This window comes from Argiope bruennichi, chromosome 3 (assembly GCF_947563725.1).
Source record: "Argiope bruennichi chromosome 3, qqArgBrue1.1, whole genome shotgun sequence".
NCBI classification, from domain to species: Eukaryota; Metazoa; Arthropoda; class Arachnida; order Araneae; family Araneidae; genus Argiope; species Argiope bruennichi.
This window is the reverse complement of record NC_079153.1, coordinates 112,261,640-112,280,384: the sequence shown is the minus strand read 5'-3', so window position 1 is coordinate 112,280,384 and position 18,745 is coordinate 112,261,640. Positions and strand designations below refer to the sequence as shown.

General features: G+C 24.9%; 2 protein-coding genes across 2 annotated transcripts in view; one reads left to right on the top strand and one right to left on the bottom strand.

Annotated features, from left to right (window-relative positions):
• LOC129962614 (amidophosphoribosyltransferase-like) overlaps positions 1–5,771 on the bottom strand; it is a 30,731-nt gene extending 24,960 nt beyond the window's left edge. The window contains exon 1 of the mRNA XM_056076441.1: positions 5,284–5,771. Coding sequence (XP_055932416.1) covers positions 5,284–5,426 — 143 coding nt within the window. The 5' untranslated portion in view covers positions 5,427–5,771. The remainder of the gene's footprint in view (positions 1–5,283) is intronic.
• Positions 5,772–5,822: 51 nt separating this feature from the next.
• Positions 5,823–18,477, top strand: LOC129962615 (multifunctional protein ADE2-like). The gene is made up of 8 exons (XM_056076442.1): positions 5,823–6,106; positions 7,395–7,592; positions 9,576–9,754; positions 10,913–11,117; positions 12,911–13,080; positions 14,581–14,758; positions 15,889–16,047; positions 17,771–18,477. The coding sequence occupies exons 1-8, from the start codon at positions 6,097–6,099 to the stop codon at positions 17,926–17,928; spliced, it is 1,257 nt and encodes a 418-aa protein (XP_055932417.1). The 5' UTR covers positions 5,823–6,096; the 3' UTR covers positions 17,929–18,477.
• The last annotated feature ends 268 nt before the right edge of the window (positions 18,478–18,745 follow it).

The window sequence follows — 18,745 nt, the reverse complement described above, 5'->3', positions numbered from 1 at the left end:
TTTTTGTAAAATAAATTCCTTAATTCTAATAATTCAATTGAATACATTATATGTAACAAAATTTTTAAATACTATATCTAATACATTATATGTAACAAAATTTTTAAATACTATATTTAATACATTATATGTAACAAAATTTTTAAATACTATAAAAGGAATTCAAATCCATCCATCAAACATTCAATCGGGTTTTGTTTTTTTCTTTGTCAATCATAAACTTCGTAAGGAGGGTTATCATTTCCATCTTATTTTCGTAATATATTCAGTTTTTAATTTGTAGCAAATGTATTCGATTGAATTTATGTTTTCCAGTCGTATCAAATGAAAAATAAATAATTTTTAAAATCTATTCCATAAATCATTTCACAGCATTAAAAGTCAATAATCAGCTGGTTGCCTGGATCACTTTATTAATGCATCACTTAATTATTTCAGCAAAGCATTTATAAAATATTTTGGGAAAGAATTGATTAAGATATGAAATGCATAAATTCAATTATAAAAATAAAAGTTTTAAGGTTTTTTTATTCGTGTTGAAATGAAATGAAATGGGTTCAAAAAAATTGAAAACTAATTTTGAATAAATTATGGTAGATTTCGAAGATTTCCTTTAAAATAAAGTGGTATCAAAGGTTATTATTATTTGTTTTACTAAACAATTCCCTTAAAACAACAAAATTACAAACAAAAAATTAATACTTTTTTTAACAAAAAATAATACTTTTTTTAACAAAAAATTAATACTTTTTTTAACAAAAAATTAATACTTTTTTTTTTGAAATTTTTCACAGATTCTAAACCAACTCAAATGCTTACATCACACAAAAAATAAACTGTAAGCAATATTTATCTTCTATCAATTATAATTTTAATAGAAATTAATTAAAATTCAATCCAAAGCAGAAAATTGATTATTTTTGAAAATTTTTTCACAATTAAAATTCCGTTGTCCATTCCATATGAATCTAAAAATAAAAATTTTAAAAAATTACCCTAAAAAATTTGTACTAAAAATATATAGCTATGTCACAAAAAAAAAAAAAAAAAAAAAAATCAGAATAGTATTTAGTACGGTTTCTTTTGTAGTTTAAAAATGAGAAGAGAGATAAAAATGCTACAATGAAGCAAAGAAGCCGAAATATTCGGTTAATCTTTCTAAAATTTAAAAAGGGAAAAATATTGTAAATAATATCACATAAATAATTAAAAGCGTAACTTAAAAGATAAAAAAAAAATCCATTGTTACATCAACCGATTGGCGGTAACTGCAAAGCTTCGCGGCAAATTACTAAAAACATGTGTCTCATCCTTATCAGTTATTACATAAAATATATCGCTTTAAAACGTTTGTAGAGCAATATTGTATTTTTCTGTTATTTTTCGCAGCTTAAATGATGTTGAAATCAGTCTGTCAAAAAAAAAAAAGTCTTTTTCATGACAAATTAACTTTGGAAAATATGAATTCAGAGGAAAATATTTTTTTTTCGCGTACTTTAACGCAAATCTTACGGAAATGAAAGACTTAATAGAAAGGTTTTGAGATAAAGTTACAAAAAGCTTATTATACATATCCTTAACAAAAAACTCTATTTTAGTTTGAAGACACAAACTATCAATTTTATTCCATTTTAGTATTTATTACATTCTGACTAGTTTTCATTCAGATAATATTTGAACAATTGTTTTTGAAATTAAAACAGTCTGTTCGAATTACTTCATCGTTTCAAGAAACAAAATTTTTAATTTATTTAGTTAGTTAATGAAAAAATTTAATGTAATGTTTTGAATCAACAGCCTAAGGAAAGAAAATGCAATTAAAAAAAATTTTAAGTCAATATCGTTACATATATGAGAATTATAAATGAATTTCTAAAGATGTATCACTTATTTTTTGATGAAGGGATCGCTATTATAAGATGAGATCTCTTAAGTTCAAAGATTCTGTAAAATCATTTTTGCTGCACATGAAACAAGTAGGCAGGGAAAAATAATTTTAGTTGAAACTAAAGCTTTATAAAATTTAATTTAAAAAGACTTTTATTTTTTGAAAAATAATTGTAACTCGTGATATACATTTTAAAAATAAATTAATATAATTCATTAATCAATACAAAATAATTGTTGAGTTAATAACTAAATTTAACCAAAAAATGTGTAACTTTTCTGTAAGTGTAAATGGTTGTAAATGTGTAATAAAGAGCGCAAAAAATATTTTCTTAAGATAAAAAAATATAGAAATTTCTAGAAAATAAAAATGTTAACCTATTTCCAAATTTGACTGCAAATAAATAATGTACTGCTCATTTGCTCATTCAGTTTAAGGGGTGTTTTTTTTTTTTTTTTGTCTTAAGAAATGCTATAAAAAGGTTATTTGATTGTTTCATGCTTTGTCAATCAAATCTGACTGTAATCTAGTACGACAATTAATGGATTTCTACGCGATTCAATTCTTGAAGAATTTACTGAACTCCTGATTCACTAATATTATCAAACTCTCACTTCACCAGTCGAAAATCTAGAAACAGATTCTTTGTTCAAGTTCATTTCGGAAAACGGCAGCAGTTATTGATCAGTGTATCCTTCATGTGTTTAGTAAATGATTTATAACAGAGCCTCATCAAAGTTGTAGAGTAATTTAGTGATCTCGAAAGCTTTTTGTAATTTCTATAAAAAAGGTCCGCATTTTAAACCAAATTTAATTAGAAAATCATTCTTATTTTAGATTTTTCAATAAAATGTCCAACAACGTCATTTAAAGTGAAACTTTTCACTTTATAATAATAAATCTTATGATTTTAATGAATTTCCAAATTTTACCTTCCGAGTCCAAAAAAAAGGATTCTGTTGATTTCATTTATCATTAATTTAAATGCCATTTTATTATTGGTGTTGCAATTATAATTCAAGACATGATTTTTTACATGGAAAAGTAATAATGAAATATAACTCCATTTGCAAAAAGGATTTTAAAAAACTCCGCAATAATAAAGGAATCTACTAAAAAATATATATTTTCGTAATTTGCGAATAATTGCAATGGTACTAAAGAGCAAAAAATTTTACAATTAAATGTAATTCATAACTTTGTTGTCGTTATTAACGGCTCTACTTCCGCTTGCTTTCATATACTTTTGAACCTTGTAATAACAAATTTTAGCTTTTAACAACAAAATCTGCTGTGATATTTCCTATATTAATGATACAAGTCCCATCATTTTACTGAAATTGTTAGATTTGATGGAATTCAATCGTTATTTGTGGCTGAGATTCGCATTATCTCAGAATTTTTCTCGTAGTTCTATACAATTGAATTTCAAAGATAGGAACCTATAAAATCAATTGTTTTAATGCTATTTAAAAGAATATTTGCCTGCTATAATCTAATAGTCTACATAGTATGTTTTATATTTACATTTTGGTGTGTGTGTGTGTGTGTGTATTTCATACAAATTATTTTTTATGAAAAATTATCATGCATGGAAAGGATTACACATTACAAAAAAAATTTTCAGAAAAGGAGGTTGAAGAGGTTGGGAGAGACAACTTAACTTCGGTTAACTGACGGCTCAATTAACCGATCTAATTACTTGAAAACCTAACTAATGAAATTATCGAATCCAAGTTATTTCAACTAAGTTTGCATAATTTCAATTGTTTTTATAATACATTTTAGGTATTTATTAATAAAAGCATAGCTGCTGAACGGTAGGCCTTATAAAATAAATTACAAGGGCTTACGATCTTGAGGCGCAGCCAATATGAAATGCATCACAAGGCCATACGACCATTTCTTGCAGACCTATCATCTCCTTTTCTAGAAGCCCCATTATAAGCGTTTGCAAAGAGCTCCATACTCTCTAGTAATGCCACTAATTATTTGGGGGTTTTTAATTAATTTAATTTGGTGTAATTAAATAATTTTATTATATTCGTTAAGACATGCTTAATAAAGTTTTCACTATTTATTTGACGTAACATTTAAAGATTTTTTAAAGAGTTTTTTTATGCAAATATTTTTGTAAAAATTAATTCATTTATTCCTTTTTTATTAGTTATACAAATCTTTTATCATCTTAGTACATATTCTCGGTTGGAACCTTAGGTTTTATTTAAAAATATTGTTTTCCCCTTAAAGTTGTTAAGATGTAATTTGAAAAATGCGAACACTTTCTAAAATAAAATATTACAAAGTTCTACTCAAGAACATGCATAGTTATATAGAAATAACGCAAAATGTACTATCTATCACTGATTTTTGCGTAGAAGTATATAAAAACTGAGAAATAAGCAAATTAGAATCGGTACATTTTCACTCTTCCTCTTGTGACCTTTAATTGAAAACTGATTAAGAAAACCCAGAGTTGTTACTGATAACATGTGTTTGTGTCCAGAAGCCTCCTTCAAACCAGAAAAATATCAGCATTTCATCATCAAAATCGGCGACTCTTCAATAAAGAATTCTATTGCGTCATGCAGAACTCATGTTACTTGATAATAAGGAATATTATAGATTGTTTCGGCAAATTCTTTCAGTATATATAATTTTCATACATATAAAACAGAACAGTCGTTTAGTTCACAGAAAATTCTTTATGAAAAATTACTTATAATTTAATTTAATATATTAACATTAAATTTACTAAAAATTCAAAATGCAAAAAAAAAAAAAATATGGAGTATTTTTAAATAAAATGAACAATAAATCTGCATCAAAAAGAGAAAAGAAGTTCACATCAATAAATCTGCATTAAAAAGAGAAAAGAAGTTCACATCAATAAATCTTCAAAAAATTACAGACAATTTAAAATATATTTAAAAATTTACAATAAAAAAATATAATTTCATTTAAAAAAATTTTAATTTGTTATAGGCATTGAATATTTTTTATTAAAATTATATTACTTCAAATTTTATACTATAAAATTTCAATTAATGCCTAATTGTAATTTCAAATTTATACATTCTTGCATAAAAATTTTAACAAAATTAATTAGTTCACTCTCTTTTCAAAAAAAATATATTAAATAAAGATTTGGGAAAGAGGATATGAGTTGGGCCCAATATTTTTACTTGATTATGATTTTAATTACTTAAATCAACTATTTAATTAAATATTATTGTCAAATTATCAATAGTTTATCATCATGCATAAAAAAAATTTACATTAAATCTACATACACAGAATTGCTGTCTCCTAAACAGAAAAATTTAACAATATATTTAGAAGATGAAGAAAAAAATTGAAATTGTTTACCAAAGCAAGAATTGACGATTACTCACCTGTGTTGCAGTGCGATCAAACCCAGGTAAATAATATGAGCAACATCTAAATTTGTGGGCCAGTGTCCAGTAGCAATGCAACCGAAAAGGCCACAGGCTTCGCGTAAAGCATCTGAATTTTCTTCATTTAGTTCTAAACTCATTTTGTTTTTGAAAAATGATGCAGTAATTCTGAATTAGCGTTACGACTGCCTCTGGGAGCAAACGTTACCACGCCGTTCAAAACTTTTCTGAAGTTTGCGCCAAGTGTTATCGTAACGATTGGGCACGTGACAAACAACCTTCCCGAAATCTTACTTGTTCAACAGTGTCCTGACTAGCAATTGGCTACGATAGTGTATTCGTGCGCGATTAAAGCCGGTTTTTGGCGCTATTTTCGTTTTGCATCGTTATTTTCTGATTTCTGATAAGAAAAGCGTTGTTTTATAAAGTTAAATATCATTCCCAATACTTTAGAGCAACATACTTTAATTCCTTTACAAACTTTTCTCTCTCGAAATAATTTGTGTCTGTATTGAAAATTTAGGCTTCCATTCCATTTTAAAATTATTGTGTGTGCGATAAAAAGCAGATAACAGAAAAGCCGAGATAGCATTAATGATAGCAGGTTGATTAAATTTATCTTATCATTTTGTCCTCGGAAGACTGACATTAAGAAATTTTGTGTTACTGAAAGTACTTGACTTTTTCTATGTTATCTTATCAAGACAACATTTTGCAATCTTAAACTATAAATTTTTGATTTCGACCAGAGTTTCAATTCAATCAGTAGGGAAACTTAACGTGTATATTTTATTCAGCAATTCTATCGAGATGTCTTCAGGTAAGCTGACTTTTCTTAGATTAAATTCTAGTGTACTTCATAGTAATTAAAATAAAAGTGTTAATTTTGAGTCATTATGTTTTTCTATAAATCTGTCCAGTAATATTCATGGATCAACTACTTGATATTAAATTATCATTTGAATTAAGTTAAACTCGATTGCATTTTAAATTGCTGATTGCTATTTGACTTAATATGACAGTAACAGTTAACAAATTTAATGCCACTTTCCATTTAAGTGAAATTCAAACTGTCTTTTTCCCCTGCAAAACTTTTTTAACAATTAAATCTTGGCAGGGTTGTATTTTTTTTTTTATTTTTTTTTTCTGTATTTATTGAAGCAAAGTTATGCAATCTTCCTGGTGTAGAAAAAAAAATTATAATCTGGCTTGCCCATTCCATTTTTGAAAATGAATAAACTAGAGTATATTTAAATTTATATTGCTCCGTTTAGCACAGTATCTGGATTCTGTTTTTCCACTTATTGTTAATCAGAAATCATTAATAATTCATATTGTAAAATAAAAAGTTTAGTTGTTATTGTATAACTTATTTTGTTACAATGTTGTTGTTTTTTTCATAAATGAAAACATAAATTAATTGGTTTTTAATTGAAATATATTGGATATTTAGCTTATTTATACAATAAGGTTTGTTTTAAAATGTCTCATTCTGATAATTGCATGAAATATATTTTTTAATTTATATTTCATTATTACTTGTTTTATATTTAAAAGTCATACATTTTTTTCATTATTTTTTTTCTATTTAATAAAACATAGTTAATTGTATAATAACTTATCTTCTATATTGATTGTAGTCATATCACTTGAAACTTTTTTAAGAAATTAATTTCTGTGAATGCTTTTTACCCCCAAGATTTTCTATTTCTGATTCTTTTAATACTTTTATCAATTATAGCATATTGGCTGCATTCTTAGAAAGTAAACTGATATTGGCATTTATATAGTGATGTAGTGATAGGGAAATATAATGGCTTTATTTAAATATATTAATGTTATTATTGAAGCTAAATGAAATAAGGAATTTAAAGAAAAAAAACTGTACTCAAATTATCATTTACTTTTGTTAGAACCGTTACATTTAGAAGATTTACTTAAATGTGATATGTTAGAAAGGATTAATGAGAAGATATAAATGTTAGCCATTTGAAAACATCCCTTCCTTCTTGCTTCATAGTTTTAGTTTCTATTTAAGAATGATTTTTTTTGTATACAATGATTCGAAATTGTTGCAGAAATAGTAAAATAATTAATAATTTTTTCAGAATTAAAGACGGGTGCTCTCATTATTGAAGGCAAAACCAAGAGAATCCTTGAAATTGTAAATGATCCAAATAATGTTCTTATGGTATCAAAAGACAGAATAACTGCAGGAGATGGAGCTAAAGCAAATGATATGGAAGGCAAATCTGTCATCTCAACAGCTACTACCGCAAAAGTTTTTGAATATTTAAAAGAAGTTGGTATGTGTTTGTTATATTTGTTCCATTAATTTTATTTTAGATTAAAAGATTATAAAAGGTGATGTGGAATAATGGAATATTTTTTAGTAAATCAGTAATCTATATCTTTTTCTTTTTTTTTTTTTTTTTTTTTTTGTATTTGCAATCTTTTTTTTTGGGGGGGGGACAAAAAAAATTGTCTTATTTACATCAAAGAAATTTATTTTCAAGTATTAAACCAAAAGGGTTACTTACATTAATTCACTGGTACCCATACCAAAGAATTAATTAAAAAAGAACATCTCAATCATTTTGATTTAACTCTTGAAGATTTTGAAAATTAGGTCTATATTTTCTGTGAACTTACTTGGGAGCAAGGCACATAATTTAATCAATCCTGTTCTGTTCACTTTATGAGATGCTGTTTAATGTTTTTGTATTAATTGCAAATATTTTAATGTCTCGGGGGGAAAGGATATAAAATATCCATGGGCAAACTAATGCAATAATTTTTATTTTATAAATTTAAAAATAGTTCTACTTTTGAATAAGCTTAAGAAAATAGATGAACAATTTCATTATGAGGCTTTAAATAGTTATTTAAATTTAGTCCTTTGAAATTAATTTCCTGTACTTTTTTTACAATTTTATGGCATGCTTAATTGAAAAAAAACTGTCATATGGGTCTTGACTTTTTTGTACTAAACAATAATATAGATTTAATTATATAATATATCAAAGTCTTAGTCATTTTAATCAATAGATGACAAAGTCATTAACTTCTAATGATATTTTTTTTTTTTTTCATTTATTGTGTCACTGTATCTTCACTCACGCATGAGAGATTGGTACAGATAAGAACATGATAATCCTAAAGGTGCAAGTAAAATAAAGATAAGATTTAGATAATATGAATAAAATTGATAAATCAGCAAAGCTTTTGTAAAAACTTATCAATAAATATATGATATTTTCTTGAAAATATGAATTTTTTTGGTATCATTTTTGTGTATAAATTATTTTTCCACATAACACAAAATATTAAAGCATGGTTGTGAAAATTCAGTTGATATTCATCATTTATTTCACTAAGAAAATTGTATAGTATACACATTTAAATAAATACATTTGATAAATTATAACTTGTGTTTTGTTTTGTTTTTTTTTTTTTGCATAGGGATAATTCATTAAATCAGTTTTTAAATTATTTGATTATATTTTCTTACTTTCATGGTTTGAATAATTATAATATTAACAGTTATTGTTAAATAATGTACCCTTTATTATTAAAAAATTATTTGGCTCATTATAATTTCATTTTTTTTATTATTATTATTATATATTTTTCCCTGTGGTAAAATTAATTTTAGTATTTTGTAGCAAAAAAATGGAGCAAATTAAAAAATTATCGATTTGAATTTTAATTATTTTTTATTGTAGTATTATATACAGTAGTAATATAGTACAGTAGTATTGTAGTATTATGTTCCTTTTTTTTTCCCCCATAATATGCATTTAGTTGAATTATGAATGGTTTCATATTATTTCTAAAATCCAAGCATTCCATTAAACTTTCTAACACTCAATTAATTTTGCATATAACCTGCAGAAAGGAAATAATTTTACATCCATTGTGAAATCTTATAAATACAGCTGCATCATATTATTCTTAGAATAATTTATCATTCTTATTTCTGTATAAGATAAAAGAATTCATTGCAATTCATACTAAAAGTCAAGATTTTATATGGTTTGATTTCTTTTTAATATTTTAAAAGCCTTTAAAGTGTTTATTATGTAGCTTTTATTTTGAGGATAAATTTTTAAAAACAAATTTACTGGAATGATATAAGAATTAATATTCTTGAGTATTAATTTTTAGTTAACAAAACATGGAAAAAAAATCATAATTTTTGGAAAAGTTTTATTTTGTAGTGGTTTTAAGTTTATATTATGCTTAATTTATTACAGTATTATTTACTTAACCCAAAATTTGTTTTCTAGGTATTAAAACTCATTATATCAGACAATACGATGAAAGATCTTTACTTGTAAAGAAGTGCGATATGATTCCAATTGAATGGGTTTCACGACGATTTGCAACTGGGTCTTTTTTGAAACGACATCCTGGTGTTAAAGAGGGCTACTGCTTCACTCCATTAAAACTTGAAACTTTTTACAAAGTAAATCTTAATATAATCTCCATTATTTTGATAATTTTAAACTTCAAATTTAGAGTATTTGAATTTGATATTTATTGTGTTTGCCAAAGGAATTATAAGGAACTTGTATTTTAGCCATTTAGGAGTTAGGATCATATGTTTAAAATTAGGTTTAAAAAAATTTCATTTGTTGTTATATGTGGTAAAAGCAATAAATCATGTTTAAGGTTTTTGTTTTTTTGTGGTGAAAATAATATGAGAGAACATCAAGTAACGGTGGTTGTAAAACAAAAATATGTAAAATAATCAAAATGAAAGCAATTAAATTTAAGGTATGAAAAAAAGTGAATTATGTATATAATACTTTATGAAATTTAACTGTTTCAAACAAATAGTCAAATACTATGGTAATTAGCAACAAGTATATGTCAGATAATTTCCTTCTTAATTTTAGGATTATAACAAATAATACCTTTTCAATTTTTTCCCCTACAAAATAAATTTTTTATGACAGTTGATAGCAGGCATAACTTTGGAAAGAAATGTACTCTAGGAAATCAATGTCAGATTTGATTCTGCAGTTGATTTTAGATAAGCTGCATAAATCAGGAAAACCTTTTTTCTTAAATTACTTTTAACTTTTTCTCACAATTTTATGAACAAGAACCTTTTTATTGTTGAAAATGCAAGTGATATACCAACCTATTAGGCAAAGTAAAATTTCTGCTGTACAGTAAATACTTCAGATTTCATTCTTTCCATTTAGGCTATTTTGTATTTACTCTATTTAAGTATTTGCTCATTTTACTCCACGAATTGCTAGTAGGAAAAAACATGAGTGGCAACTCCATAAGGAATCAAAGAAACTACCAATCTGATCTTAAAATTTCTTGAAAAGAGGATAATACTTTTTTTTTCTCTCATCCAAATTCCTGGTATAAGAGGGTTTTAAGTTTCTTTCTTGACTGCAATCCAAAAAAATAAATATTGTTTCCAATCAAAGATGAGTTAAGAAATCTTAAAACATCTTATATTTAATCAAAAATGAATGTGTTGTAAAATTTGTAAAATGTTAACCAGCAGTTGAAAGCTAGGCAAATTATTTTCTATTAACTTTAATGATTCCATTTGGTGTTTAAAAATTTTGTATTCACATGATTTACTTTCCTGCCTCTACAGGATGATGCAAATCATGATCCACAATGGTCTGATGAACAGTTGATTTGTGCTGAGTTGGTTGTTGGTGGATTAAAAATTTTAAAAACTGAAGTAGAAATCATGCATAAAACAACTGCAACAATTTTTGAAGTTTTAGAAAGAGCTTGGGCTACTCTTGGCTGTAGTTTAATTGACATGAAAGTCGAATATGGAGTAACTACTAATGGTGAGATGCATACATAATTAACTATCTTGCTAATTAATTCTTAGTTAAATAGCTATTTTTCTAGTGGCATCATATAAAAATTATATATTTTCTATGTTAAATGATGTTGCAGTAGGACTTTTAATTTTCTTTTGTAATATTTTAACTTTAAAAGTTTAACTCGATTTTTTTTAATTATAAAAAGAAGAAAAATTAATGCATTATTAAGATAGCATGTTTATGTAAATTTAATTACTATTTAAATTTTCTATATAAAAGATTTAATAATTGAAGTCTTCAGATTATTAATGCATCATCAATTTAAAATTAAAAGTGAATAATTTAAATAGATTTATAAAGCAAAATTAATTCCCAAATAGAATATTTGAATTTTTATTCTTTTGTTACTTGAAAATTTTAAGGAAGAATTATCCTTTCTTCTAAATTATTATTTTATAATCTTTTCAAAATAAATAAACAAAGCTTATTTAAAAAATTTAAGGGAAGAGTATCTGAATTAGTATATAATTATCCAATTTATTGTTGTCATTTTATATTAAATAACATTTTTATTTATGTGTATAATTTACCAGCAAGATTTCTGTTAATAGTAATATATTTTTTAACGTTTAAAAATAAATTAAAAAAAATATCATATATGTGAAGAGTTGTGAAAACTATAGCTTTGCTGTGCCCATGTTAAAAAGACAAGAAATTTGTCTTGTTTACATGTATTCCTAAAATCACTCTAAAGGTTATTTAAAAAATTATGATAATTGTAATAGTTTTGCATATCTGTATAAATGAATAGAATTTTTTCTTAATATAACTTATCAATTTTCTTCAGCCAGATAGAAAAATGAGACTCATTTGATATTTTATTCTACATTCTATGCATAAACAATTCTTTATCTTTTGTCAATATTATTTTATGCTTATTTAACTTATTTTCATTTTTACATCAAATTTCATTAATATTCTTCCACAATTTCTTTATTATTTTTTAACATTTGTTCATCTTTGAAATATGTATTGGCATGTATAAATAATTTTTCTGTTTTTCAATGATCCAACAATCAACAAATTCCAAATATGTGGCATTTTCATATTAAATTTTACAATTTGCAGAAAATGCTTTTAGCTTAATAATAAATCTTTAATATATTTCTGATAATAAAGAACTTTTTTTCGCTTTACATTTTCTGAAACTCATTTTTGAGTTACTTTACTATAACAATTTTGGGCCTTATGTCATGGTTTTTGAAAAATTGTTAAAAATTGAAATGTTATACAACTGTGTAGTAATCAAGCACAACTTTATATATCTGCTAAGTTTGTGTATTCAGTACAATTTGTAACAAATGTATATGAAAACTGACAAAATTGTGATAATAATCTTTATGAAATTATATATTCTAAGATTAAAACTATATTTAGTGACAAATGAATACAAAAAATATCTGTGCAGTAAAAAAACCAATTTTACAGTTTATAAAACTATCATTTAGCTCATTAAAACTATCACAGCATTGTCAACTCACTTATTGATATATTTTATAAACTTTTCAAAATTATTCCTTGGCATGTGTTTTAATTTTTCTGATTTTGACGATTTTTATATTAGTCTGAGGATTAGCAGGAAAATGTAAGCCTGAGAAGAAGAAAAAAATTAAAGCAAAAAAATGCCTTCAATATTGAAATAAATTATCAAAAAAAAATTTATCTGCATTTACAGTCAAATGTAATTTTACTATCATTGCAAAAATCGTCTTCCAATATGTTCCTCAATATTTTTTGTTTTGTTTCAAAAAAAGGTGAACTCGTATTGGCTGATGTGATTGATAGTGATTCTTGGAGATTATGGCCAGAAGGGGATAAAAGGAAAATGGTAGATAAACAGGTGTACAGAAATTTGAAAGAAGTGACGCCTGAAGATTTAGAGAAAGTTAAAAAGAATTTCAGATGGGTATCTGAACAAGCAACAGTAAGTTCAGTTTAATTTTTCACCTAGCATGATTAAAATGACAACTTTGTCCATATTTGAGAACTAAACTATAATTCTTCTGAGTGCTGTAATAATTATTTAAAATACAACTATTCACATAAATTTCTATTCATTATATGAAAATTTATTTTGCTTTTAGCATTAATCCAGATTATTATGACACAATCTTTCAATTTATTTGAACTTATCTTACCTTTTCAATTTTTCCTGTGAAAATCCTTTTCAATTCATTTTTGTCGATTTTAAAAATGGGAAGGGACTGGAAGGCTTTGGTCATCATTTATATTTTGATCAAATAGAATAATGCTAAAAATAACCTAATTTTAAAAAGTAATGCATAAGTAAGAAAGGAAATAAAAGAAGGATTAAAATATTTTCAATGATTTCATATCTTCCTAAATGTTTAATGTGAACATTTAAAATTGATTCAATATATTATCACTTTCATAATTAGGAAGGTGATGCCTTAATGATTTTTATATGAATTTTAAAATTCAAAGGCAAAATAATATAGATTTCAATCTATTTGCCTGTGTTGTAAAATTTATATAAATTTTAAACAAATGAGAGGTCTGTGGATTTGAGTTTGAATACATCTATAAAAAATGTTAATATGTACAATGAGTCTCAGTTATCTAAATAAATGTGGAATGCTTTGATGAATAAAAATTTTAGTTAATAAAGCAAAAGAAAGAAACTTTTAAAATTGTCCTGTATTGGGTATCTTATCATCTAAGCTAATATAGATCAACAGAAAAAGAAGTGATTTGCTCTCTTGCAACCTGGTGATATATCAGCTAGAAAGCACTAATTCAACAGCATTTAGGAACTCATTTTGTTTACTGGCTCCCATTCATTTACGAAAAAATTTTAACCAAAAGTTAAAAATAATATCTACTACTACATGCACCTTACTTGTTGCACAACTAAAACACTTTGATGCTCCTTGAATATTCTCTGGAATAAATATGCTCTTGATGGGCACTTCATATTTCTATACATAATCTATATTATTTTTGTTTTTTTAAATTTGATATAATATATTTCATAGTTCCCCAAATTAAAATTAATATATTATTATATGTTATTAAGTTTTAAATTTTAAATGTAATCATTCGACTAAACAATTAAATTAACTTTTGTTTATTATAGTTTTTGTCACATTTCACTCCAAAGTTACCAGATGATATTTATGAATGCATTTTCTTTAATTTCTTTGCAAGGAATAATTTCTTTTGATTACAAATTTTTTTTATTATTTCACAAGGTAGTTTATCTTTTTTAAGCATTTACTTAAGTTCTGCTCTAAAATAATTAGCTATTGGGGAGATTTAAAAAAAAAATTAATATATATTGTCTCGATTGAGGCAAATTAAAATCATGTTATATTTGCCATAAAAGGCTTTTTAAAATATGTATTTCTGCTTATTTTATATCATAAAAACCAGTTAAAATATTTTTATTGACATTTTTTCCTAGAAATTTTTACCACAACCTAAAGGTCGAGTTGTGGTATTAATGGGATCACCATCTGATAAAGAGCACTGCTTAAAAATCAAATCTGAGTGTGAAAAGCTTGGCATTCCCACCATTCTGAGAGTAACATCAGCTCACAAAGGACCTGACTCTACAGTCCAAGTTGTATCTGAATATGAAGGTAACTTTTCTTATCTGAGTTGTTAATTTTATCAAAAGGGTGCCCAAATGTTTAGTAGTATTTTTTATTATATTATGTTTAGGATAAAACTTTTAATTTTGACAACAATTATTTAATTTGAAATCTATAAAATTGATTGAATAGAATATCACAAGTTGATAATATAACTAATATTGTTTCTACATCTGCCCAAGCATTGAAAGTACAAAGTTAATTTTGCAATTTGTTTAAGATGGAATTTTGTAGAAGGCTATGTAATAGTTAATATCAATGATATCATCTAATGGATAATGAAAAGAAATCCTTTATTATTTCCATTAAATAAAATTAAAATATTTTTAGACAGGTTATATTCTTTTTTATATCATTTCAATTACAGTTTTTTTACACTAAGCAATGTTGCCATTTACATTATATATTAAAGATTTTAACTTTTGATAGCCTCATAATTATTTCAATTACCATATACCATAATGAAATTATAAATAATAATGCCAAATATAATATAATTATAAGCATTAGGAGCTCACACAGCTACTTATCAAAATATCTGGAAAGATTCTCCTTTTTCAAAACTGTCCATGTACATCATATTTCCAATTACCATATTTTAATTTCACTACTAATCTGTAACAAAAGCAATATCAAAGAGACCTCCATCTCAAGCCTTACTTATTTAGACTTTACATTCAGTGTAAATTCTTTAAAGTTTTTAGTGTTTCTTTTATTAGAAAATCAAGTATTTAAATTGTTCATTAAGTTATGAACAATTTAAAAGTTATCATATAATAAATCTTCTCTCCAAATTTTATCAACAAATTCTGAAAAAATAATACATGGAAATTTTAAAATGTCATTCAAAACCATAATTTAACAGATATTTCTATACAATTGCTCAAATACAACTAAGTTTTTATGAAACACTTTTCTTTTAAAAATGATTCAATAAACTAGCCCCTTAATAAGAAAATTTTGTCAGTAATTACCATTAAACCCCATTATTTTTTTAATTCCAAGTTTCTCATATACTTTTTATTTTGTAAAATTTATTTATTATAATTTCTTAAATTTGTAATAATTTATGAAGTTCAAATATGCTATGAAATTTTTTAATACTTTTCAATTTGCAGGTCATCAGCAGCCTACAGTTTTCGTTGCAGTGGCTGGGAGAAGTAATGGATTGGGTCCTGTTACCTCAGGAATCTCAGCAGCTCCTGTTATTAATTGTCCTCCAATCACTCCTGATTGGGGGCGTGAAGATATCTGGTCTTCTCTGAGGATGCCATCAGGTAAAAATAATGGAATATCTTTTTTACTTTTGGACATCTGACTCCATATTTATACTTCTTCCTAATAATAAATCCCTAATGTGGTTGGAATAATTATGGCACTCATTGTAAGGAGATCTGATTAATGTTAAGTCTTTTATGATAAACATCTTCTTATAGGTATATATTAAAAATTTAGAATGGGTTGTGCTGGTTCAGGAATCATTTCTTATCACTGAATTACATTTCTGTATTAGTGGGACTATCTAAAAATCTGCAATCTCTCTTGAAGATAAAGTTATTCTAACAAAAATAAAATACTTTCATACAATTGAACTTTGATATCAACATCAATAATGATCAACAATCATAATTGATGTTTTCTGTTTAGTATCACTGAAAGTATCCTAAAATGTTTGAGTGTGTTTTTTTAATTGCTTAACTTAAGTGATAGCAAAAGAAAAATGATAAAAATTTCATGATTCACATTTTCAGGTTTCCAAAAATCTATTTACATTTTTTTACAAATATTTCATTAGAAATTGTGTTATAATACTTTGTAATTATATAAGTGTATACATGCATTTATTAAAAGAAAACTAAAGCAAAAGTTTTAGTTAATGCTTTGAAAATGAGTATGATTGGCATTCATGAAATTGAAAGTGAAGCTTGCTTTCATCCTATTAAAAAAATGAAATTGATAGTATTTTTTTAATAATTAAGAATCCATTATATATTTGCAATCTCATGGTTTTAAGGGTTAAATTCGGTTCTCTACAAAATCTTTCTTTGTTTTGATAAATAAGTTCAAATTATACTTGATTGTTTTGCAATATTCGATAATAGAGAAAATAATTTTCAGTTAAATATTTTTGTATTGATTTCTGATTCCTCTACTAGTCTATTTTTTTAACCCTTCCAAATTGACATTTTTTCTAAAAAAAACTTCTCATCCATAAATGTATGAGGGTTTAAGCTTTTCATTATAAACTAAATTGATACAATGTGACTCCATATTTTACTATTTGCAATGATAGTTTATCAAGCTACTTTTAACTTTATTTGGTTTCAGTGAGTGATGGAAAAATAATAAGTTATTTTATTTTGATTAGTAATGCATAGTTTGTATTTTTAAGCAGTGATTTCTTCTATAGATATGGTTATAAATTTTGTTTTTTAAACTTGTAAAATTAGATTTAAATATTTGAATTTCATTTTAATTGAGATTTTTTATCCTTGTTTTAATATTATTATGACAGTTTTGAACCAAAGTTAATTGGAGGGTTTTTAAAGATTGGCAATTTGTAACTTAGCTTAGTAAGGTTGCATGGGTCTTTTAATATTTTAATAATAGTTATTTGAATATTTCAAATATATAAATGCTGTTGGGTCAAATGAAACAATTTTTAAAAATTTCTTGACTCTGCGACAGCTCAAATTGATGATACTTACAAAGCTACTAACACTCAAATTTTAATACTTTTCCCTCTTCTTTGTGCCCTAGAAGTAGTTTAATGAAATGAAATAGCATTCATTTAGAATTTTATAGTAGATATTGATGTTTAGGTTTAAAACTGTATTCATATAAATCATTTACTTTTAAATATATCTATATTACAATCAGGGCTATTTAATTAAATATAAAAATATTTAATGTAGCTCTTTTTGTAATGTTGAATTTTTACAGACTATACTGTTTTTGGTAAATATTTCTAACTTAATGTTTTTTATTGTTTATTTGTAGGTATTGGCTGTACTACAGTATTATCACCAAATGCTGCTGCTCTTAATGCTGCTCAAATATTAGGACTTACTGATCATGTTATTTGGTCTCGTTTGAAGGCTAAGCAGTTGAATACTTGGGTTGATCTGAGATGTGCTGATAAAAATATTTCAGCATAAGGAGAAAGATATTTTGATTCAAAGTCTGGTTATCAAAAAGCTTGAAAAATATTATGTTGTGCTGATAAGCTTCTTAAAAAGGTTCCTTTGGAAGTTAACTGATTTGCTGTTTGTTATTAATTCAATTTATCATTTAATCACAATTTTTTTAAATTATGAAAAGTGAAAATTTTAACTATATTTAAAGAAATTTCTCTTTTTGTTATGCAGTTCAGTTTAATTAAGTAGATTTTTTCCTTTTATAATTTTAGGTCAATATTCATCATAATCAAAGTCTTGAATGTGTTCATATGTGTTTTTGTTACTGTTATAAAGTATCAAGTTTTATATAATGTACAATATAACATTTTATTTTTCAAATGGAAAAGTATATTAATTTGGGAGGGGGAAAAGAGTGAATTTTTAAAATTATGGGACAAGTAATTCTTTAGAAAATGTTTGTTGGTTGTTTATAATTTACGAAACATGTTAAAGTTTAGAAAATTGATCATTTCCATTATATGTTTAGTTTTGTACTATGTATGTGTGTTTTATAAAAATAAATGTTTTGTTATTACTATTAAAACTTGTTTTGTTTTTTCTTTCCAAAAAATACAATTTTGATTCTTTAAAACTTGTTTCAGAATGAAAGCAAAACATATTTGTATATTTTTGATTTTATCTTCGTGCATTTCTAATTTGAATTTTAAAAAGATAGAGACAAGTACTATGTTATTTCTCTTTCAATTTAACCATAAATATTTTTCCCTTGGAAAACCCATTGTTCCAGTTATGATTTAAATCAAGAATCAATGTAATTTCTCTACTTTCTTCAGGG